This window comes from Corythoichthys intestinalis, chromosome 3 (genome assembly GCF_030265065.1).
Source record: "Corythoichthys intestinalis isolate RoL2023-P3 chromosome 3, ASM3026506v1, whole genome shotgun sequence".
NCBI classification, from domain to species: Eukaryota; Metazoa; Chordata; class Actinopteri; order Syngnathiformes; family Syngnathidae; genus Corythoichthys; species Corythoichthys intestinalis.
The window spans coordinates 6,678,930-6,702,584 of NC_080397.1; the positions used below are offsets into that span (position 1 = coordinate 6,678,930).

Here is a 23,655-nt window from a genome sequence, read left to right on the forward strand (position 1 = left end):
CATTGAATTTAGTTTTCCATTATTAAAGGTATTAAAAGTTTTTTAAATCCATAACGATGATGCATAGAATTTTTATGATGCACTGCACTACAAATCGAAATGCAACTCGTGCGTGCCAAACCACCACAACCGGCAAAAGAGAATCCATCCACCTCTGCATCGGGAATGCGTCCGTTTGTCGGTGGAACGAAAACCCTGCAGGCAGAAGTATTGTGGATTCTGAACACCAAAACAGACCACCATTCATATAATTCAAATGATTCCATTGGTGATCTGTTTCGGATATTACGTCATTTTTGGTCGGCATCGGCTGTCACAATGTTGGTCATAATGCGTTTTGTTCCAGAGGAGCGTTCCCGATGTCATAACGGTCTTTTGTAATGAATTTTCAGTTGGCAGAAAAAAAACCCGCACATTTTCTTAATGTTTAAATAGTCTATATATTTTTATGATCATTATAAATGCATTTACGCAATGAAATAACGCTGGAAAAGTTTGTTAAACATAATGTTGGTCAAATCGTGTTTTTTTTTTCCGGTGGGAGCATTCCCGACTTCGTCACTGCAGCCAATTTAAGCTCATCAAGACTTTGAGATAGAGGTAAAATCGGGCCAAAAAAATCCAGCCCGACCCGACCTGGTCCGCGGGTATTAAAGCCCGACCCGCGTTTTGTGTGATAACATTTGTGACGATGTCTGCATAAAAGCCTGTCTTTTGTAACGAAATCTCAGTTGGCAGAAAAAAACCCGCACATTTTCTTAATGTTTAATTAGACTACATATTTTATGATCATTATAAATGTATTTACACAACGAAATAACGCTGGAAAAGTTTGTTAAATATAAATAAACAGATGCAATTTTGCGGACTCGCAGAGGGGAAGATTAAAAAGGGCGTATAAGCACGCTCTGGCTCTGCAATGACCATACAGCGTCTTCTTTTTTTAATCCAAATTATTTATTTTATAACAAGTATTCCTTAGTTTATCATTCATACATCGTTAATATATAGTTATTTCAAAAAGTTAGCGAGAAAAAACCCTGGCCCGACCCGACGTAATAATTGACATTTTAATTTTGGTCATGTTTTCAGTTTAATTTAGCTGTTTCCAGCTTGCTATGTTTATAATTGTGATGTTTGTTTACCGCTTTTCATCATACTGCGAAGAGGGAGGAAGTTACATCGGCCTCCGCTATGATATTTAAGTCATCAGCCATCTGCTGTGACCCAGGAATTTAACGCCTGCTTTCACGCACACTGCTTCCCATGTCAGTCGACACGGGAAATTGTTTTCACACACAACTGCTGCACGGTTAAGTCCCGCGATATTCCCGTTGTTTTGGAGTATGTGATAGGGGCTCAAGTTACATCCAGATACTTTAGGTTGCAGTTTATGGGTCATGCGAAGGCAGTGGACCTGCTTAAACATTTCGGGTTGCCTTTCGAATGAACGTGAATTTCGCCGTTTTAACTCAAGAGTTAGCCATGTTCACTGGGGTCTTGGCAGGTGCACGAGCTGCTAGCCTGTTACAGGAGATGGCTGGTCTGAGTCCTGTTCAGTGCTTTATTTATTTAATATGACTCAATGATCTAACTAATGGGTGCGAGAAAAGTATTAATTTTCAGTTGAAATGGCATTAAAAAAGGTCTTTAAAGTATTGAATTTAGATTTATCAATCCCGGGGGGACCCTGGTTCTATATTTGATCATACTTTTCTTCCATCACCGGCAGACTTGACTGTAGACGCCCTTCGCCAGCTGTGTGTGCCGTCAGAGCTGTGCCGGAGTTTCCTCCGGCTGGCCGATGCCAACACCAGCCGGGCTGTGGAAACCTGCGGAATCCTGTGTGGAAAACTGGTAAAACCTGACATTCAAATACGCATTGTGCATTAAATACGATGTCCCAAATTTCATTATTTGATTATTACAAACCAGATTCTAAACAAGGTGGGACACTATAAAATTTGTGAATAAAAACTGAATACAATGATATAAGAGTGACAAATTTCAATATTTTGTTCAAAATGTTTGTATTTGTTTTATACAGAACCCCACAGGTGCCAGGGTAGAAAAAAATATTTTTCATAGCTAATCTGTACCAACAGTTTAGTCAACTGTATCAACAGATGACTAAACTGCACCCACAGTTTAGTAATACGTACCCACAGATTACTAAACTGTGGGTACAAAACATGCCATATTGATTGATAACATCTGAAAGCGACAGTGTTCACGGCTACCAAAGAAAATGTGCTTTAGTTACCTTTCAAAATAATTTTAACAGCAAACCAAATTGAGAACTACTGTTTCCAGATCATTGCTAAACTGTGGGTACAGATTAGGCAAGGTAAGGAAAATTTATTTATATAGCACAATTCAACACAAGGCAATTCAAAGTGCTTTAAGTTCACATCACATGAAGATCATAAAAATCACATTAAATCAATACAACGTAAAAAGAAAGACAATCAAAACAGGAAACAAAATTGTACATAAAAATCGCATTTAATCAGCCGACAGCAGCTACAAACTATGCCGTCGTTGCTAAAAACTAGCCCGTATGATGCGGTGGCAGCAGGTAGCATCTGATGCGTCTCATAGATGTATGTTGAACTAGATGCGAAATGACAGAGTCAGTGGTGTTAGTAAACAGCCGCCATCTTAAAGCAGTACACTTCTCAGCGCTAATAAGATTAACATTACTGTCACTCGCTCACGTACGTAACGTTAGTCCTGCGGAGGGCTAGGTCTCTATTAAGACCACTGTCGATGCGTGTCAAGCTCTTTTAAACGTTTGTCCCGCTTGATGGGACGGCGAGCACATATGACGCGAGGCCAACTCGGCTTCTTCCAATTTTTTATTCGTTTGAATATTGAGAAGGAGAAAAGCAGGTTGAAAACCTTGAGAAAAAGTAAGCAGTAAAAAGAGTGAAAATGTTTGTGTACTATTTACAGTGAAATATTTACAGAATAATCAAACATCGGTGTCATGAACATAAACAATTTCTAACTTATCTTAAACTAGACCAATTGATTACTTAATCTACTTATTTAATTAATCATCATCAATGATAATAATTCATTCAGTCAAGCCTATTTTAACATGAAGTGACTTGTCAATATTTTAACTTACAAGCTGAAATATACTCATGCTTTGCTAAACAAATTCAATTTCTAACAGAAAATGCTTACAAAGGGCAGCCTCTCAGGCCACTCTAACACCTACATTGATTAACACCTAAATTGAAACATTCACATATACAGCTGTCCAGCTTCTAAACTCATAGCTGTCTCATTTTTACATTCACAAAGGCTTATTCTAGTAGCCTGATCATTCATAATTTGGAATTAGAAAGCAAACTGCAACTCACCAGCAACGTCTGTGCTCTGTTGTTTGGGTGCTTACAGACACACCTGGTTCCCCTTACCTATATAACATTGCTCACAGACACACCTGGCTTCCATCCCCCATTAGTGGATCATTAGAGGCCAACTCTTAGGTGGCTCCATCTGGTGGAACCAGGGTTGACTACACTAAAGTTCTAAATAAAATGAGAGTCAGTAGTAAAGACAGGAAAGGAAAATTCGTGGAAAATAGAGAAAAATAGAGAAAGTGAAAAGATTTGCTTTTGCTGGATCCGTGGATCTTTCTTTGCCGCGACACCTCCCACTTGAGCTCCTGGCGGGGACCAAAGGAGGTCACACACTTCTTTGGGTCACACAGTTCTTTAGGGGTTCGGTGATCCTTGTTCTTCAACAGGCAGTAGGACAACAAGTCGCCTCACATCCCTTTGGAGGATCGTAGTTGGAATCTTGTTCTCGGCTTGCTTGGTGGGGGTTATCGGGACTGGGTAACTTGGGAACACTCTTATATGAGCGTCCCTCACGATTCCTTTCTTGTCCGGGTTAACTTTTACCACCCTTCCAACTTTGTACTGGTTTCTTAGTGCATTCTGATCTGCCACCCAGACTATGTCACCGATTGCAACATTGCGCTCTTTGGTGTGCCACTTGCTCCGTATGAATAGATTTGGCCCTGCCAGCTCAGACCACTTCTTCCAGAACCTGGTGACTTCTGATTGAATGTTCTGAAGCCGTTTGTAGGAGTATCCTTCGAAACCAAATTTTGCGATGTCACCCTTTGGGCTGGCTCGTCCTAAAAGGAGACTATTTGGGCTGATGTAGTGGATACAGTCCTCTCTGCTTTGCACACTGGCGTCTATTGGTCTCTCGTTCACAAGGTTGGCTGCCGTGAACAGAAAGGTTTGGAATTCGCCCCAGGTAAATACGTTTTCACCAGCTAAGTTGTTCAAGGCTCTTTTCACCAGTCGGACTGCTGCTTCAGCTGCACCGTTTCGATGAGGAGAGTCTGCAGGGTGAATCTTCCAGGACCATCCAGTTCCATCTTTTGCAGCTTTGTGTTCCAACTCTGATTTGTCCAGATTGTCAAGGTATTTGTATAGCTCTTTCAGTGCAGGCTTGGCTCCCACAAAGTTTGACCCTGGATCAGACCATAGTTTTTTGGGGTGTCCTCTAAGTGCAGTAAACCTTTGGTAGGCAAGCAGGAAACCTTCAGAGGACTGATCACTGACAACATCCGTATGGATGGCCCTTGATGCCATACAGCAGAATACTATGCCCCATACTTTCAGCTTCACTCTTTTTCGCACTTCGTCCTTAACCATGTATGGTCCAAAGAGGTCTACAGTGGTGTATTCGAAGGGGTTGGCAGGGTTTGTCCTCACAGGAGGTAGGTCACCCATTTGCTGTTGACATGTTTTGGCTTTGTTCTTTTTGCAGGTTACACAGCTGTCAACAACCTGCTTAGCATGTCTTCGACCTTTGATTACCCATGCTTTGTTCCTTATTCTCAGAAGTGTTCCAGCAATTCCTTCATGGTTGACTTTGTGGGCTTCTCTGGCAAGTAGGACGGAAATCCACTGTTTGAATGGGAGGATTGGAACAGCAGTTCTTTCTTCGGCAAACGATTGGAACCGTCCCCCACACACAAGGAGTCCATCGTCATCTCTGTACACAGCCAACCTTTTTAGTGCTGGGTCAGGAAATGCTTGTCCAACTTGAGCGGCAAGGAGAAGATCTCTGAAGGCGTCTTGACGTTCGGTGACAGTTAGACCAGGTATTTTCCCTTTAGTCACACTGCCCACCTCGTCTTTCTTTAACCATGTTTGAGCAGCCCGCCAGGTCCAGGCAACAACATCCACAAGCTTTTGGAGGGTGCTGAACCTCTCGATTGTGATGAGTTTTGTGACCCAACCTGTTGGTCTTGCTGCTTTGACACGTGGACTCACTTTTTCTTGCTGTTGGTTCTTCTTGGCCTGGCTTCTAGTTATAGCAGCTGCAAAGGATTTTCTTTGGAGTTTGTCCACGTTTTCTTTGTATTGAGCTGCAACATCTCCAGGTGATTTAATCGGCCACTTATCCACAGGTAGTTTCAGGAAATCGGGTCCCCTCTGCCACGTAGATCCCTCCTTTAGTTCCTCAACTGAACCTCCCCTTGTCATAATGTCAGCGATGTTAAGTTCACCAGGTACCCACCACCAGTCGGATGCAGGCGTGGACTTCTGGATCTCGCCAACACGGTTAGCAAAAAAGCTTTGGTAACCATAGCTGTCTCTTTGGATGGCTCCCAGCACCGTCTGACTGTCCACGAGGTGAAACCACTGCTCCACTTGCATTCTTGCATGCTTCTCAAAATACTTGCGAAGTCGGGCTGCAAACACTGCTCCGCAGATTTCAGATTTGACGGCTTCGCCTTTTTGATCTAGTGGTGTTAGTTTTGCTTTTGCCTCTACAAAGTGGACTTCAACACCACTTGTTGTGTGCCACCGAAGATACAGCACTGCACCATATGTTTTGTCACTTCCGTCAGAGAAGGTGATTCCTAACGGTTTATGTTTCCAGTCTGCTGGCGTGAGACTCCTGGTGAACATGATCCGTGTCAAATCTGTGTACTCCTCAAAAAGCTTTATAGCCTCTTCTCTAAGGCCTTCTGAGAGTGGTCTGTCCCAAGTCTCTTGTGTCATCCTTCCACCACCAGCTTCTTGGAATGCCCGTCTAACAAGGATAGCACCCTTTTGCTTCAAGGGCGCACCCAGGCCGATAGGATCATAGAGTCCGGCTACTTGGCTCAATAACTCCCTCCTGGTTAATGGGTTAGGTGTCTCCAGCCTTATCTCCTCTTTAGTGAGATTACTGCCGGTTCTCATTTTCTTCTTCTTCTTGGAGAAGTTAATTGAGGTAAGCAGGTACAGTTTGTCCTCTTCTGCCTCATAGCCAACTCCAAGTGCCTTGTTGTCTTTGTCCTTCATTTGATTTGGAAGGATAAGGGTCCTGCTTGGGTTGTGATCTTGGAGGTCTCTGATTGAGCTGACGTGTTCTGCTCCCTTTTGCCTCCCACTTTGCTTGGACCACACCCAGGGTTTGAGCAGGAAGCCCCCAGCTTTTAGAACTTCCTCCACTCCTTGTGTGATTTTGGTGAGGGTTTCCAGACTGTTGTGGGAAGTGAGTATATCGTCTACATAGCTGTCTTCCTCCAAGACCCGACGCTCCTCCACCAGGTGAGAGAAGGCAGGTAACTTGGCAGTTTCCCTCATCGCCAGTTGCGCAATGCATCCTGCAGGTCGGTCACCAATGTTTACTCTGGTGATAGCATACTCCTCGATGTCATCAGAGGGATGGTCTCTCCAGAGAAAGCGATGCAAATGCATTTCGTTGTCTTCCAGCCAGACCGAGTTGTACATTTTCTTTATGTCCTCTATCGCAGCATGCACACCTTGTCTGAAACGTAGCAGAACAGCCCTGATTGGATTGAGCACATCTGGTCCTTTAAGCAAAATGTCGTTCATGCTTAGTCCTTTGAACCTCTGACTACTGTTCCACACCAGGCGGACAGGAGTAGTGACTGAGTGAGGGTTCGGGGCAACCAGATGACTCACGTACCAAACAGGACCTCCCCAATCACCTTTCATTCCATCTGTAAGTCTTATGGCCGCACGTCGTTCTACCATTTCATGAACTTGACCAGTGTATGCCGCTCTCCACTCTGGCTCTTTTTCTAGCTGACGTTCTGTCCTCAGGAATGTAGCTTGGACAGCGCTTTTGTTGTTCGGGAGTGAGGTGGGATCTTGCGTCCACGGGTACTTTGTGTCCCAATGTGGAGAGTCAACATGAGCGTCGCCCTTGACATAGGTAAGGCCTTCCTTTATTATTTCCAAATCCTTTTCCTCTGCTAGTGTCATTTCCTTCCCTCCCGGTTGGCAATTTCCACACCGACATCCCCCGCATCTGGGCTCACAGGAAGCACCGATGCTCTCCCATCTCCACCATTCGAGGAAATCCTTGGGAGAGCCTGCCGTGGCCAATGTTTCGGACACTTTTTGTTCCAAAGTGCTGTCTGGCTTGAGACAGACTTCGGCCAGTTCTTCATATCTGGTCGCAGCTGTTCGCATCGATCGAGCAAAGTGAGTCTTGGACTGGTGCGCAGCGATCTCAGTGTGCTCATAGAGTTCAGGGTGAGCTCCTCCGACCGTTTTGCCCAGTGGGCCTTCCCACAAGACAAGGTCCCCGACAACTTTAACCCTTTGGGGGGCAAGTCTTCCCTCGCGGTGGCTGATCAAAAGCTCAACTTCACTTGGACGTTTCAGCTCTTCCAAATCAACCTCGGGAAAGAAGCTTTGAAGTCGTCTGGGTTCGATCTTTGTATGGACCTTTGCTATTTCATCTAACCCATAACAAACAAGTTCATGTGCTCTTTCTTCACCGGATGCTGATCGAGCGCGCACTCTCAGGAGATATCGCTTTGTACTCACTGTCAACGTCATTCCACCAACACCGTATAGGACTAAGGTCACTTTTTCACTTCGCAGTCTGAGACGCTCAGCAGCCTTGTGTGTGATATAGTTCGTGTCGGAAGCAAGATCGATGAGTGTTCCAACTTTTTGTCCTGCATTGGCTGTGACTTCCATCAACATCAATATAACAGGTGGCTCTGGTAGTCCATTGTTTTCTCGCATTTGGGACGGCGGTGGGTTGCCAACTCTAGTGATCCCGTTGGTGAATGCTTTCTTGCATCTTTCAGCCATTTCCGGGGACAGTTCAGCAAGGAAATCTGCTTGCTCAGCTGTCAAGTTGCTTTTGGATGCACTGTTTTTCTGGCTGGGATCGGTACTTTTACGTGATTGGGCTGTGCTGTCACAAAGAAAGTAATGATGATCCGGAGGACCTCCTTTCCTGCATTCCATGTTCCTGCACAGGTAAGTGTCCGTACAATCATCCTTCCTTGTATGCCACCCAAGACACATCTTACAGGCTCCTAGCCTCTTCAGTGTGGCTTTCTTCTCTGGAGTACTTAAGGTTTTGAATTTCCTGCAGAAGAACAGTTTATTGTAGTGCCTTTCATCACCACACACACCACATGTGCTTTCAAACTGCTTTTTCGTGGCCTTAGTTGAAGCAAACTTCTTCTCCAACCTCCTTGTAGGGGCGTTCTCTGATTTGTCACTTATTTTTAACTGCTCCAACCTCTCTAGCACACTCTCTTGCTTCTTCAGAAATGTGACAAGCATGTCGAAGTGGTTGTCGGAATTTACTCCATTATCTGGTTCCATCATGTAGACAAGCCAGTCCCGTTTCACAAAATCGGGAAGTTTACTTTCTATTGTTCGTATTGCAAGTGGATTCTTTATTGCGCTGGTGTTGTTCAGTTCTGTGAGGTCAGTTACCGCCTTTTCAACCACTTGGACAAGTTCGATAACCTTGCGTGGTTGGTTTCCCCGCACGGGAGGGAGTCTTTCCACGTCTTCAAGAATCTCAAGTGCTATTGCAGACTTGTTGCCGAATCTATTATCGAGGACTCTGAATATGTCTTCAGCGGAAGAGTATGTGGTTAGTCTCAAGTCTTTGACTATTTTCTCCACAATACTATCCACCAATTGGATCTTCTTGACTTCGATGGACCCTGTTGGTTCACCTTGCTTTTGCAGGTTTTCCCAGTCCTTTTTCCATCTGTAATAGTCTCTGCTGTTACCACAGAATACAGGAAGAGCAGTTGGTTTAATTCTGACGATTGGGGTCAATGGTGCTGGGTTAGGAGACATCGGCACCTCATTCCCATTGGCAGCTTCAGCCACTTCCTCTGCGACCCGTCTTGCAGCAGTAAACTCGGCTTTGCGTAGCTCCAGTCTGTTCTTCAGAGTTCTTATGTTTTTGATCCGGTCGTTGAGCATCCTTCTCTCATCTACAGGAATCCATTTTTCCCAGGTACGCACAACATCAGTGCTTTCCTTAAGACCTTTTGCCAGTAGTTCCATGAGAACATTAAAGCTTTCAACATTACTACTTAAGACGGGTAGATGTTGTGCTTTTTGTACAATCTCTTCAGCTCCGTCAATTGTGTCCATAACCTCTTGTTCACCATGCTTTGACCACAAAGTCTCTTTCACCATATTTCTTACAAGTGCGTATTTTTCCTCAGCTTCGTTAGCTGTCCGGTCAGACTCCTCCTGATGCTCGAGGACTTGTGATTCCTCCTTTTTCGTTGGCACGTCCTCCAGTACAGCTGCTAAACAGTTGACGTTTGCCTCCAGGAGTTCTCTGAATCGAATAGATAGTTTATCAAACTCTTCTAGTATCTCCTGCTGAGCCATGGACTCAGCCTCTTTTAAGAGGATATTTGCTTGACGAGTAAAGAGGCTCTTTGAAATTGTTAGCTCTTTTTTGAGCTGCTTAATTGACTTCTCTTCAGCCATTGTCCTCGCAACCACAACACTTGGATTTTCTGAAAGCCTTTTATCTTTCACTTATCCTGGTGCGCGAGATGGTTTTCAACTGTCAAGCTCTTTTAAACGTTTGTCCCGCTTGATGGGACGGCGAGCACATATGACGCGAGGCCAACTCGGCTTCTTCCAATTTTTTATTCGTTTGAATATTGAGAAGGAGAAAAGCAGGTTGAAAACCTTGAGAAAAAGTAAGCAGTAAAAAGAGTGAAAATGTTTGTGTACTATTTACAGTGAAATATTTACAGAATAATCAAACATCGGTGTCATGAACATAAACAATTTCTAACTTATCTTAAACTAGACCAATTGATTACTTAATCTACTTATTTAATTAATCATCATCAATGATAATAATTCATTCAGTCAAGCCTATTTTAACATGAAGTGACTTGTCAATATTTTAACTTACAAGCTGAAATATACTCATGCTTTGCTAAACAAATTCAATTTCTAACAGAAAATGCTTACAAAGGGCAGCCTCTCAGGCCACTCTAACACCTACATTGATTAACACCTAAATTGAAACATTCACATATACAGCTGTCCAGCTTCTAAACTCATAGCTGTCTCATTTTTACATTCACAAAGGCTTATTCTAGTAGCCTGATCATTCATAATTTGGAATTAGAAAGCAAACTGCAACTCACCAGCAACGTCTGTGCTCTGTTGTTTGGGTGCTTACAGACACACCTGGTTCCCCTTACCTATATAACATTGCTCACAGACACACCTGGCCTCCATCCCCCATTAGTGGATCATTAGAGGCCAACTCTTAGGTGGCTCCATCTGGTGGAACCAGGGTTGACTACACTAAAGTTCTAAATAAAATGAGAGTCAGTAGTAAAGACAGGAAAGGAAAATTCGTGGAAAATAGAGAAAAATAGAGAAAGTGAAAAGATTTGCTTTTGCTGGATCCGTGGATCTTTCTTTGCCGCGACAATGCGTGGCTAACGTGTCTTACATACAGGCTTTATTTAATCTGTGAAACATCGCTGTAGAGTGATGAGGGTGTAAAATGAAAATACGATAAAGCTCACTGTCAATTTTAGCTCAGTAGTCATTGCTGGATAAAACTCCAAGTAGCACTGGCCCCTAATGTGCTCCAACACAGCACGTATTACTGTAACGTTGACAAAGAGTCACCCGCTTCGTTAGGTTGCAATTATTTCTTTTTTGGGAACTTGTGGAACGACAACATGAACAGGAAGGCACGTCTCTCGCTGTCCCGCACCTCCCTCACCCCCGCACGTCACGCGGTGCATTCAGGAACGCATGCAAATATCACCGCCATATTATAACCTGATATGTTACAATACATTTATTTTGAACACTGCAAAACCTCAAAATCCTATCAGAACTTAAAAATGGCTAATCACAAATGGAAATTCAATTGAAACACGTGGGAAAAACACCTAACTTTTAAGTGATGTGTGTTATCAAGCGCAATGGCATTTTTAGGTAAGAAATATATATTTTTTTATAAGATCTAAAAGTTTTTGGAGTGAAAGCAGTGAATTGGTCTTTTTTTTTATTGTAGTCTCATCTGAGAGGCAATTGTTGTCTTTTTTCAACAATGTACATCGAAAATAAAGACATTGATTGACTGAAAATGTTTCAATATTAGATGAAATGTCTTTTTTTCCTCATATATATTTATAATTCCTCTTTACCTTAAAAATGTTTTATCCGATTACTCGATTAATCGATAGGATTTTCAGTCGATTACTCGATGACTAAATATTCGATAGCTGCAGCCCTACTTCAGACCTTCAGGTAACTTGTTCCAGAGGTGAGGAGCATAATAACTAAATGCTGCCTTACCCTGCTTTGTTCTTGTTCTTGGAACATACAGGAGACTGGTTCCAGACGACCTTAGCGGTCTAGGTGTTTCATAGAAATCAAACAAATCAAGCATGTATTTTGGTCCAATGCCATTAAGTGTTTTGTAGACAAGCAGTAGTATTTTATAGTCTATCCCTTGACTCACTAGAAGCCAGTGTAACGATTTCAAAACCGGTGTAATTTGGTCCAGTTTCCTTGTATTTGTGAGGACTCTGGCTGCAGCGTTCTGTACTAGCTGCAGCTTCCTGACTGATTTTTTATCAAGACCTTTAAATATACCGTTGCAATAGTCCAATCTGCTGAAAATGAATGCATGCATAGGTTTTTTCCATGTCTTGTCCTCAACAAGAAGCGCCTTAATTCTGGCTATATTTTTAGGTGGTAATAAGCACATTGAGTAACGGACTTTAGATGGCTATCAAATTTTAGGTCTGAGTCAATGATTACACCAAGATTTCTGATTTGATTTGTAGCTGTAATTGACATTGTACTAAGGTGCCTGCTTATCTTTGACCTTTCCTTTTTTGGCCCAAAAATGATCACTTCTGTCTTCTTTACATTTAACTGGAGAAAATTCTGGCACATCCATTTAGTGATTTTGATGAATGCATGACTTGTATGTATGTATGATTAGTCATCTGTGGGTACATATTAATAAACTGTGGGTACAGATGACTAAACTGTGGGTACAGATTAGCTATGAAAAATATTTTTTTTCTACCCTGGCACCCGGGGGCACCGTAGTTTTGTGTACCATTAAATGTTAATTTTTTTGTGTGATTAAAGCAAATCTCTGTTGAAAATCTTGCATAATAACTTCACCACTTTACGATTTATTAACTATTTTTTAACGGTTATTTAAAAAATGAGATTAGGGGTGATAATGTTAGAAAAAGTCTAATCAATAAAAGACTTTTTTTTTTTTTTTACTTTTCAGACAAGAAACACATTTACTGTGACGCACGTCATCGTTCCGAAGCAGTGCGGCGGTCCTGACTATTGCGACACAGAGAATGAGGAGGAGCTCTTTCTTATACAGGATCGGTATGATCTCATCACCCTTGGCTGGATCCATGTGAGTCAACCTCTTACTCAGACATTTTTCAGTGTGCTCGTACTCTTCTGCAAACTTGAAAAACCTGTCGGGCTGTTGTAGCCTTGTGACGCATGCTGCACAGATAATCACTTTGATATTGGGTAGAATCTTACAAAAAATTAAACCAGGTACAGGTAACGGGTAAAGCATGAACATCTGCAAATTTGAAAAACAGTGATGTCAGTGTTAGCGATGCAGCACAGACAATTATTTTGATAGCAGAAAAAATCTACACAAACAAAAGTAGTACCAGGTAGGGTATCGGCCTCCTAAACTAGTGATGATTTGTATTGGCAAGGTTTAAAAACAACAGTTGATCATTAGATGTTTTTGTGTGTTTCGTTTTGTAAAATGTAACAATGGCTACCTGTAGCCTGCAGCTTAAAGTGACTCAAATCGGATCTTTTTGCCTTTATCTGACTCGAGTGAGATTCTTTCATGATGGTCTGTACGGGTCAGGTCTCATGGAATCTGATATTTCTAAATTCAACCTAAGTCACTTTCGTACGTGAATTTAAATCTGACATGGGTAAGATTTTTCGGAATGTGACTGCAGTCTAAACGTTCCAGTGACCCGAAATCGGAATTTATTCATTGCGCATTAAGACCTAGACGACATGTATTTTTTCTCATTGAATATGTATTTTCCTTTATTTTCATTTTTTAACTCTGCCATTGGGTGAAACTTACAGTAGGCGTATTCGCTTTCATTATGTCTACTTGTATTAGGGGTAGGCGATATGGCCTTAAACACGTATCACGATAAATTGAGCAGATTACCTCGATAACGATAAATGACGATAAAGTCGCCCAAGCGGACTGTTATATAATTTGAAAATCTGAATCAATGCATGAAATACAGATTAACAGTTTCTTGTTGATTTAGTTACCAGCATTCAATTTGATATATTTAACAATTGTACATGCAGTCTAAACATTAAGTTTATTGAAATGTATTATAAACAATAAGAATTCAAGTATGAGCATTTATAACAGCGTGTATGGCTTGAACAATGTACATTGTCAAAATCAATGTGCCTGTGCAAACATGTCATTGTAACACAAATGACTTGCAGCTTGAACAGTACACTTCAAAAAGACAATTTATTGTTAATGGCTGCTGTGACATAATTATTCAATACAAGTGTTTACTTTATGGTTTCAGGTCCCCCCCCCCCCCGCCCCCGCCGGTGCATTTTTTAATATATGCACGCATACATGAACCCCCAAACAGACAGACAGACACACATTAAAGCTATATTGATCTTCTGCAAGTGAAACACTTAAGATTTTATGATAGCAATAATGACACAGAATCAAGCACATACAGAAAAATAGCTGGGGCCATTTCTCGGCCATATTATAAGTTTCACCGTTGGATTGTGCTTTATGCTGAATGCTTTACCATCAAAAAAGCTATCAGAGAAATCACACACAGTCAGATACAAAATAACGCGACATAGTAATTCCTAGATGCACTCATTAAGTTCAGCCATTTCGACAAGGTTAGAGCCGCTATCCGACTCCATCACGTTCATTTTTAGCGTTAGCCGCTAGCGGCCGCTAGCGTTAGCCGCTAACGTTAGACTGTGGCCTGGCTACCAGTAGAAAGCACTGAAAGCACCATCTCCGGAAATCGTGAGAACAAGGGAGGACAGCGGGTGAAAGCCCGTCTGGATGCCACCAAGAGTCTACTAAATGTCGGGTGAAAGTTTGGCGAACCTCCCTTAAGCCACACTCCATCACGTTTTGCTTGTAGCGTTAGCTGCTAGCGTCTAGCGTTAGCTTACCGGGCTTCTGTTTGATTGGCTTCCTGATGATCACGTGACTCCCTACGTAAGTACATTGAGTGGTTTCTTAAAGGGGAATGAACATAGACGAACAACACAGAGTCAAAGCGGGATGAAAAGCCTATTTTCTTGTTTTGTTAATTTACCGAATTTACCGACATGGTCAAAATTACGTCGGTCATCGTGAAGAATTTCGGTGACGGTAAATTTTCGGTTTACCGCCCAGCTCTAACTTGTATGTATGTATATGTGTTCGAGATAACACAACAACAAATAAAGGGATTATTATCACACTTGTAGGATATGTTTGTAATGTAAAACAGAAAAGGTGATTCAATTTTGGGGTAATGCGGTCAAAGTTCCAATTATAGAGGGATGACACTTCTCAGCCTCCATGATAAAGTCTATTCAGTGGTGCTAGAGAGGAGGGTCCATTTGGAAGTCGAATCGCTGATTCAGGAGGAGCAGTGTGGTTTTCGTCCCGGCCGTGGAACAGTGGACCAGCTCTACACACTCGGCAGGGTCCTCGAGGGTCCACGGGAGTTCGCCCAACATGTGTTTTGTGGATTTGGTGAAGGCGTTTGACATGGTCTCTCAGGGAGTCCTGGGGAGGGTGCTTCGGGAGTACCCCCTGGTAAGGACTGTTCGGTCACTGTATGACCGGTGAAAGAGTTTGGTCCGCATTGCCGGCAGTAAGTCAGATTCGTTCCTAGTGAGGGTTGGACTCCGCCAAGGTTGCCCCTTGTCACCTTTGTCTGTTCATAACTCATATGGACAGAATTTCTAGGCGCAGCCGAAGCGTTGAGGGGGTCTGGTTTGGTGGCCTCAGCTTTAGATCTCTGCTTTTTGCAGATGATATGGTGCTGCTGGCGTCATAAACCTGTGATCTCCAATTCTCTCTGGAATGGTTGGCAGCCGAATGTGAAGCGGTTGGGATGAGGACCACTACCTCCAAATCTGAGACCATTGTCTCCAGTCGGAAAAGGGTGGTGTGCCCTCTGCGGGTCGGGGATGAGATCCTGCTCCACGTGGAGGAGTTCAAGTATCTTGGGGTCTTGTTCACGAGTGAGGGTTGGAGGGAGCGGGAGATCGACAGGTCGATCGGTGCAGCGTCTGCAGTGATGCGGACTCAGTCTGTACTGGTCTGTTGTGGTGAAGAAGGAGCTGAGCCAAAAGGCGAAGCTCTCGATTTACCAGTCGATCTATGTTCCTACCCTCACGTATGGTCACAAGCTGTGGGTTGTGACTGAAAGAACAAGATCCCGGAGTTGTTTCCTCCGCAGGGTGTGTAGGTTTTCCCTTAGGGATAGGGTGAGAAGCTTGGCCATCCGGTAAGGACTCCGGGTTGAACCGCTACTCCTCCACGTTAAGAGGAGCATGCTGAGATGGCTCGGGCATCTGGTTCGGACGCCTTCCTGGAGAGGTGTTCCCGACCCCGGGGACGACCCAGGATACGCTGGAGAGACTATGTCTCTCGGCTGGCTTGGGATCCCACCAGAGGAGCTGGTTGAAGTGGCTGTGGAGAGAGAAGTCTGGGTTTCCATGCTAAAGCTGCTGCCCCCGCGACCTGACCCCGGATTAAGCAGTAGATGATGGATGGATGGATGTTTTACATTTATTGAAAAATTGCTGTTATGTGTAGTTGATTAACTATTTCTTGTACCATTGCTTTGATTTATTTGAATGTTGTTGTTTTTTTTATTTAAAGCATTTTTTTTCTGTTGATTTAATAGACTCACCCAACTCAGACAGCATTCTTGTCCAGCGTCGACCTGCACACACATTGTTCGTACCAGATGATGCTACCCGAGGCAATCGCCATTGTCTGCTCGCCCAAGTTCAATGAGTAAGTCATGCCTACCAACAAAAAAAAACCCAAAATGGTCATACAAACAAACAAAACAAAATGGTTGTCGTCATCCAGGATCGGCTACTTCAGACTGACAGATCGGGGAACCAACGAGATCTCCTCGTGTAAGCAGAAGGGCTTTCATCCTCACAGTAGAGATCCACCTCTATTTACAGTGAGTTCACTTTACATACATGAACCCAGCAAATCAAGTGGGAAGGGGGTCTATTTTCATATTAAATGTGGATTTTAAGTATAGGAAATTGTGATGCAAAATAAATTTAAAAAATTTTGTGTCTTGAACGCAGCATGCCGGTCATGTCACCATCTCCAACGACACTGTCTCCGTGATGGATTTGCGGTGATTTTGGGATTTTTTTTCCTTTCCATTGTCTTTCCCCCCTGCTGCTGCTCCTCCTCCAATGGCGACACTCAGAGACTGTTTTATCACAACATAGTTTTGTTTTTCAGGACGTGTGTTCATATCGTTCTGCTGACTATTAAGTGTTCTCTGAGGGAACAAAAACAAAATGAACAAAATTGTCATTATTGCACTTATGTCCACCTTGTTGTCTATGTACTGAATGTGTGCGTGTTCTACAATTTTCCGCCTGACGGATTTAAGTGCCAAGGGTGGTGACGTGGCTGACATTTTGGTTGTTCGGACTGAAGTTTTGATGTTTTTAAAAGGCGGTTGGAACTCAGGTGCAAACACATCAAACTTTTTTTTTTTTTTTTTTTTTAAAGAACGTTGATAAAAACTTTTCTTCCTCGTGTGTCCTTGCTTCAGAGAGAGTGAATGTATAACTCCACTAACCTCCGTGCTCCTTGTTTCTGCCTTTCAAAGTTGGTTTGCGACCCTTGTGTTGATATTGTGAAGAATTACATTCCCCCCATAATGTGCATATGCAAATATCTTATGTTGATAAAATGCCAAGTTTAAATAAAACTAACTGTACATGAGCTTGGGATGTTTGTCTACTTAACTGTTCACTGGCAGTTTACAGTGTTAACCCTGTAGTGACCGGACATAGAAAAACATAAAAGAAAAAAAAATTCAACCACTTATATGGTGTTGTAGGAGGCCTTTGAAGATGAAAATGAAGTGCTTGCAAAAAAAAAAATTTTTTTGTAAAGTTTTATGAGAACGTAATCTTACAACGCTGGCTAAATGGGGTAGCAGGATTTCCTGACTCTAACCCTAGTTGTACTCATTGTCAAATCAGAAAGATACAAATGTTTATATTTCAGTAAAAAAAATACACTATGGGTTAATTTGCACTGGTTGATTGCTTGTTACATAGCCCCAGAACAGTACATAATATGAATAATAATTTCAACAGTAGTCATATTTACATTACAAATAGCATATTTATTTAGAAACATCACATCAGCAACAGGTGCAAGCCATGTGTCTGTCTCCCAGTACATTCGCACTCCAGCCATTTGTACCAGGCCCATCTTCAGATACATGCCCATCATTCGTTCTATTTCTTCTTTGCTGGTGTTTATGGATCTTCCATGTGTTTGAGGGCTATTCTCATTTGTGTTTATTGTGAGTGACTCAATCATGTCTTCAGACACAAATTGTCGGAAGCATTCCAATGGTGTGTCGAGGGAATGAACGTATTTTGTGAGAGGTGGTCCACAAATATCCAAATCAGGGCTGATGAAAACTTTTTTCTGCTAGAGATATCTGTCACGGGGCATGGCATGTTTGGGTGGTTGGGGCTCAATGTCCTCATTGGCTGGGCAGTCACTGGGTTGATGGTTTTCTTTGTCCACTTCTTCGTGGGTTTCGTCATCTGACTCTTCATGAGCTTCATCAAAGTCTATGTCCACATCACTCTCTTCATTTTGGACAGCATCGATGACCTCCTGCACAGTGTAGAAGGTCTTTCTTTTTGCTGAAGACATTGTGAAATGACAAAAATTAAATGGAAATAACATTGGTACATGGGTGGGCGGCAAAGTAACCTATTTACACATCTCACTAGCCAAACAATACTGTCTGGCCAACCTTTTGTGCTCTGATTATCAAGTGAGAATGTTCAAGAATGTGAAACCATCATCCTAAAAGGAAGGCATGTTGCATTTCTACAAAGATGATAATGTCTGCAATGGTAATGCATTTCCGAACATTGTCACTTTTTCTTGGAACAATGCAACAGTCACCCTTCAGCATCCCCCCCAGATCTAACTGCTTAGGCAATGAATTGAGCCAACATAATAGACAATCAGAATGAGAAACTGAACTATTGTAGGTGATTACAATTATAAGCAGTAGAAAGAGGTATGCTATTGCAATATATTTCAGTAATACAGCTTCTTGTACAGTGGGTTCCAAATAGCACTGATTTGGAAATTAAAAATAAATATAAAGCTTATATAATACAGTACAGTATATCTGGAAAGTGTAAAAGATGTGTGTAATTTTAAAATATATTGTGAAAAATCGAAGGTCCCTGTCAAAATGTCTATTTAGGCTACACTTAGCCAGGTAACTTGAAAACCTACACCATGGCCATTTTGATTACCCAAGGGCCAGAGTTGGAAAAATAACAACATATATACTAGATGCTCTAATTTACATTAGGCTGAACAGTAGGACCCAATGACTATACTAATGAAAAAAAAAATTTTTCAACCCTTTTTTACAAAAAATAAAAATGCTGTGAATCTACAACGCTGGCCTCTACAGTGTTAAGCATAAATTTAGTCTGCTGCTACTACTAGGCAATTTATTTTAGTAAACTTCACCTGTAGAGAGCGCTCGAGTGCTCATTCAATAATAAACTGCGACAAAGAGGAAGAAGCACTTCTGGGTATACGTGGTTAGCTAAAAACAGCACACGGAACTCTGCAAAAAACAAATTTTTAAGCGGATTTACCTACAAAAGACGACAACATGGGGAAGCGGCAGCACCAAAAGGACAAAATGTAAGTTTAACGTGTCATTAAAATACGGCAGAATTAGCCCAATTCCAAAATCAGCCTGATGTTGTTAGCTTCCATGGCTAATGCTAGCGTGCTAACTTTTACAAGCTCTATGAATTTTGTCAATAATTCAAACATTTTCCTATGTTTCTCCTTTCAAGCGTCATTTTAATTATTCTTGCCCACCCACACAGGTACATTACGTGTACAGAGTACACCAATTTCTATGGAGGCAAACGGGCGGGTAAGCTTAGTGCTTAAAACTTTCAAATAATAGGGAATGGGACGTACTACGTCACTGTTTGGACGCGCCTCCATGCTGGCAATATGATTTACTTCCGGTTCGGCAGAGTCAATGCGGATTGTAACGTGTGGTAGTGCTAAGCTAACTCTTTCGGTGTTTTAGAAAGAAAATATGGGTGCTTATTGTTGCGTTACCGGGTGCAACAGCGTCTCCTACGACAAAAAAAGGGGTTAGGAAAAATGGACTCACTTTTCACCGTTTTCCTGCATGGAGGACCAAATATCAGATCACGAAGGTACGACGGATGGCTGGATTGCAGCGGTTCGTCGGAAAAGCATTTCTTATGATCATATTTCTGCTGGAATGAGAGTGTGTTCCTGTCATCTCTACTCTTGTAAGTTGAACGATTTATCCACTTTTGGTTTCAATACGTTTTTCTTTTTTTTTAACACCGTTGTGTAAATCTGCCTCGGTAGCAATGCTCGCCTACTACGACTCACCTACCTGTTGTGTTCCTAGGTAAACCTGCTGACAACACATCCCGATTGGTCACCATCTCTCTTCTTGGATCATTTGACAAGGAAAATTTGTTCAATGGAGTGGTTCCATTTGTCCTGTGTCGGACTCAAACAAGCCCCTGCAGCAGACGCCATCTGGGTCTGCCCTTCTCGTCGATGAACTGCGGGCTTTTAACTTGTGAAAATGCAAGAACTTTAATGCACATATTTATTCTGCCTGGCTATTTAACTATGGCCAGTGACGTATTATTATTATTATTTTTTTTTAAACCACTTTGACAAAGACACGTTTCATTGTAATGTTGAATTTATATATTCTATTATTATTTTTAAATTATAATATTCTTATTTGCACTTATGGAGACTTTAGACTGTCAATTCAAATAGTGTTGGAAAAGTTGCAATACCTAAAATAGAAATGCAAGAACTGTAAAGTACATATTTTTACACCTTTATTTACCTAAGGCCACTGGATGTTTTTTAACTGCTTTGAAAAAATACAGGTTTTGTTGTGATCTTGTATTTATATAGTATATAGCTTTTTATAATGTATTATGTATTATAATATTTGCTGCCCCCTGCCAGAGTGTGGGCCATTTTGTACTAAAAGGATTTTAAACTGTCAGTTCAAATACTGTGTTGGAGACTAGTACTTGCAATACTTAAAATGGAAATGCAAGAACTTTAAAGCACATATTTATCCTGTCTGGCAATTTACCCAAGGCCAGTAAATAGTGTTTTAAACTGCTTTGACAAAGACACGTTTATTGTGATCTTGTATTTGTGTATTACTTATAATTATATAATATTTGCTGCCACCGTCAGAGGGTGGGCCTTGTTTGCACTAATTTAAAGAGTTTAAACTGTCAATTCAAATATCGTATTGGAGAAATTGCATTACTTGAAATAAATCTATTGCAACTTATCAGTCCCAGTTCTTGTCTACAACACTGTCCAAAAATTGTCAATGCATATTCCAAATAGAATAACAAAATTAAGTCACCTGACTTTGTAATTATTATACCTGTTTATTATGAAGACCTGAAGTAAACAACAAGCAGTTACAGTTTGTCAAGAAGTTGTTCAAGTCATGTTTTGGTATTCATATTTTATTGACTTTTCACAACAACACTTGGGATCGTGTTTTTAAGAGCAGAGCAAACTGAAGTTTCAGCGTGCACTCTTCGCCTTTCCAATCTCATAACGCTCCGATGTGGTGCGCTTGACCTCAGAATAACCCAAGAAGAGATATGGTGACCAATCGGGATGTGTTGTCAGCATTTCATATGCAGGTTTTCCTAGTAACACAACAGGTAGGTGAGGAGGAGTAGGTTAGCATTGCTACCGAGGCAGATTTACACAACAGTAAAAAAAAATACACACAAAAAAAACCGTATTGAAACCAAAACGGATAAATCGTTCAACTTACAAGAGTAGAGATGAGGGGAATACTCTCATTCCAGCAGAAATATGATCATAAGAAATGCTTTTCCGACGAACCGCTGCAATCCAGCCATCAGTCGTGCCTTCGTGATCTGATATTTGGTCCTCCATGCAGGAAAACGGTGAAAAGTGAGTCCAGTTTTCCTCGCCCTTTTTTTAGTCGTAGGAGAAGCTGTTGCACCCGGTAACACAACAATACACACCCATAATTTCTTTCTAAAACACCGAAAGAGTTAGCTTAGCACGACCACACGTTACAATCCGCATTGAGTCTGCCGACCCGGAAGTGAATCATATTGCCAGCATGGAGGCGCGTCCAAACAATGACGTAGTACGTCCCATTCCCTATTACGTTTTTATTGCTTCATTTGCGGATTACTTAATGTCACGGGATTTAACCCGTTAAGGTCTGGGCCTATTTTGTCCGAATTTACATGCCGTTGATGTTGCCTTTATATTCGAAGAAAAAAATGTTCACAATGCCCTGGTTGGGTCGCCTTTTTCATGAACCTATAATCTTCATGTCCAAACTGTTGTTTTCTTCACTGACCAATTATTATAATCAACACTTTGGACCCCAAAAGACAAATTCCAAATTCCTTTGTCAAAATGTGTGATATTGATGTCCCATGGACAACCAGAATGCTCAACTAAACGTTTTGAAGCGTGATAATATTTATTGAACTAGTTAGGATATACTACTACATTCAACATAAAAAAAATGAGACCTAATAGTTTTATATTCGATGACTCAACAGAGACAGCAGGTGTGATCATTGACGTATTTGTCCTTTCTACGTACTATGGTCAAACCAGGTTATATACAATAGACCAACAGTGCAAAATAGTGGGAAAAAATATACTATCTAACACAAAAATTGTTTGGAGGATATTGTTTGTTTTGTGAGGTTAGGTATTGCACCCATCACCTCATGCATTATACATACAATCAAGTTTCTCGAAAACACACATCTGTAGACCCCAATCACCAACGTCACACAATCACGTGATCGCTGTATTGTACCGCCATATTGTCCGTCATTGTGTGTCCGTATTGTCAATGCTCATAGTTTCTAAAGGGGGGGATTCACTTGCAAATTATGGAAGCCCCGGTGCTTTCAGACGCTGTAAACTCATTGGATGAGTTGCTTAAAAGCTGTTATTTGGAAAAACTTCGGTCGATCGAGTCGCCAGATCCATATTTGATGCCCACACCGATGTTTCCTCCCGTCCCGTGCGTCAGAGCTCGTCCTAAGACCACAATATTTCCAATCATACTCCAGTTTATGTCGCGATGAGGAGTCGGGTACCCAAAATCGGCACCGGCCCGAATATAAACCGACATTTGGTCAGCTGAGCGTACCGTTGTCACGATTGTAAAATGAAGCTTGATCGACAACGGGCCGGTGTGTGCCGAAAAATAGCTGCCCCACGTAAAATGTCCCCCCTGACGGGAGAGCTTATTTACAACGCTTTATTGACGTGAAAACATCAAATGTTTTCATGGACGCATCACAGTAATGGATTTACGACTGTAAGATCAGTTTTAAATAATTAAATTACACAAAATATTAGTACTGTATTTTAGTAACAAATCGTGGACTGGGCCACATAACCATCTTTGAACAGAAATGTATTAGTGTACAGGTTTTCACGACCATATCCCAATGACAATCACGCAGGTATGACATTTATTAGTTCAAGCAGGGTAAAATAATACATATTCACGGTACAAGAAAATCGTTTCTGTGTGGGCGCTCCCGTCATGGGGGACATGTCACGCGGGGCGGCTATTTATCGGCACAACACCTGTTGTTGCGCTCACCTTCTTGCTGCACGACCGTGGCGAAGAGCTTCGTAGTCTCCGTTTGATGATGTCTACGATCGTGTTGGCATCATATTGATGTTTTCGCCGCTGTCTGACAGCTGTCGACACAAATGCATCATGGACCGAGATAAACAAACCGTGCTGCTTAAGAGATTTGCCCTTTTAACAATGGGCACACAGCAACTACTAAAATGACCGTTTATCTTCTCTGTTACTGCAACCAACCGCCACACATGCCTTCACCATTTTGATTAATCAATGTTAACGATTGTCAGGAAGGTTTTTTGGGTTTGTTATTAGGCGGTGATTCC

At 41.9% G+C, this 23,655-nt stretch overlaps 2 protein-coding genes across 2 annotated transcripts in view; both read left to right on the forward strand.

Annotated features, from left to right (window-relative positions):
* The window catches only part of LOC130913830 (STAM-binding protein-like A), a 31,243-nt gene extending 13,892 nt beyond the window's left edge, over positions 1-17,351 (forward strand). Inside the window, exons 6-10 of the mRNA XM_057832717.1 lie at positions 1,733-1,857; positions 12,577-12,714; positions 16,259-16,371; positions 16,450-16,549; positions 16,683-17,351. Coding sequence (XP_057688700.1) covers positions 1,733-1,857; positions 12,577-12,714; positions 16,259-16,371; positions 16,450-16,549; positions 16,683-16,739 — 533 coding nt within the window. The 3' untranslated portion in view covers positions 16,740-17,351. The remainder of the gene's footprint in view (positions 1-1,732; positions 1,858-12,576; positions 12,715-16,258; positions 16,372-16,449; positions 16,550-16,682) is intronic.
* Positions 17,352-19,143: 1,792 nt separating this feature from the next.
* ppil2 (peptidylprolyl isomerase (cyclophilin)-like 2) overlaps positions 19,144-23,655 on the forward strand; it is a 43,558-nt gene continuing 39,046 nt past the window's right edge. Inside the window, exons 1-2 of the mRNA XM_057832102.1 lie at positions 19,144-19,314; positions 19,506-19,555. Coding sequence (XP_057688085.1) covers positions 19,283-19,314; positions 19,506-19,555 — 82 coding nt within the window. The 5' untranslated portion in view covers positions 19,144-19,282. The remainder of the gene's footprint in view (positions 19,315-19,505; positions 19,556-23,655) is intronic.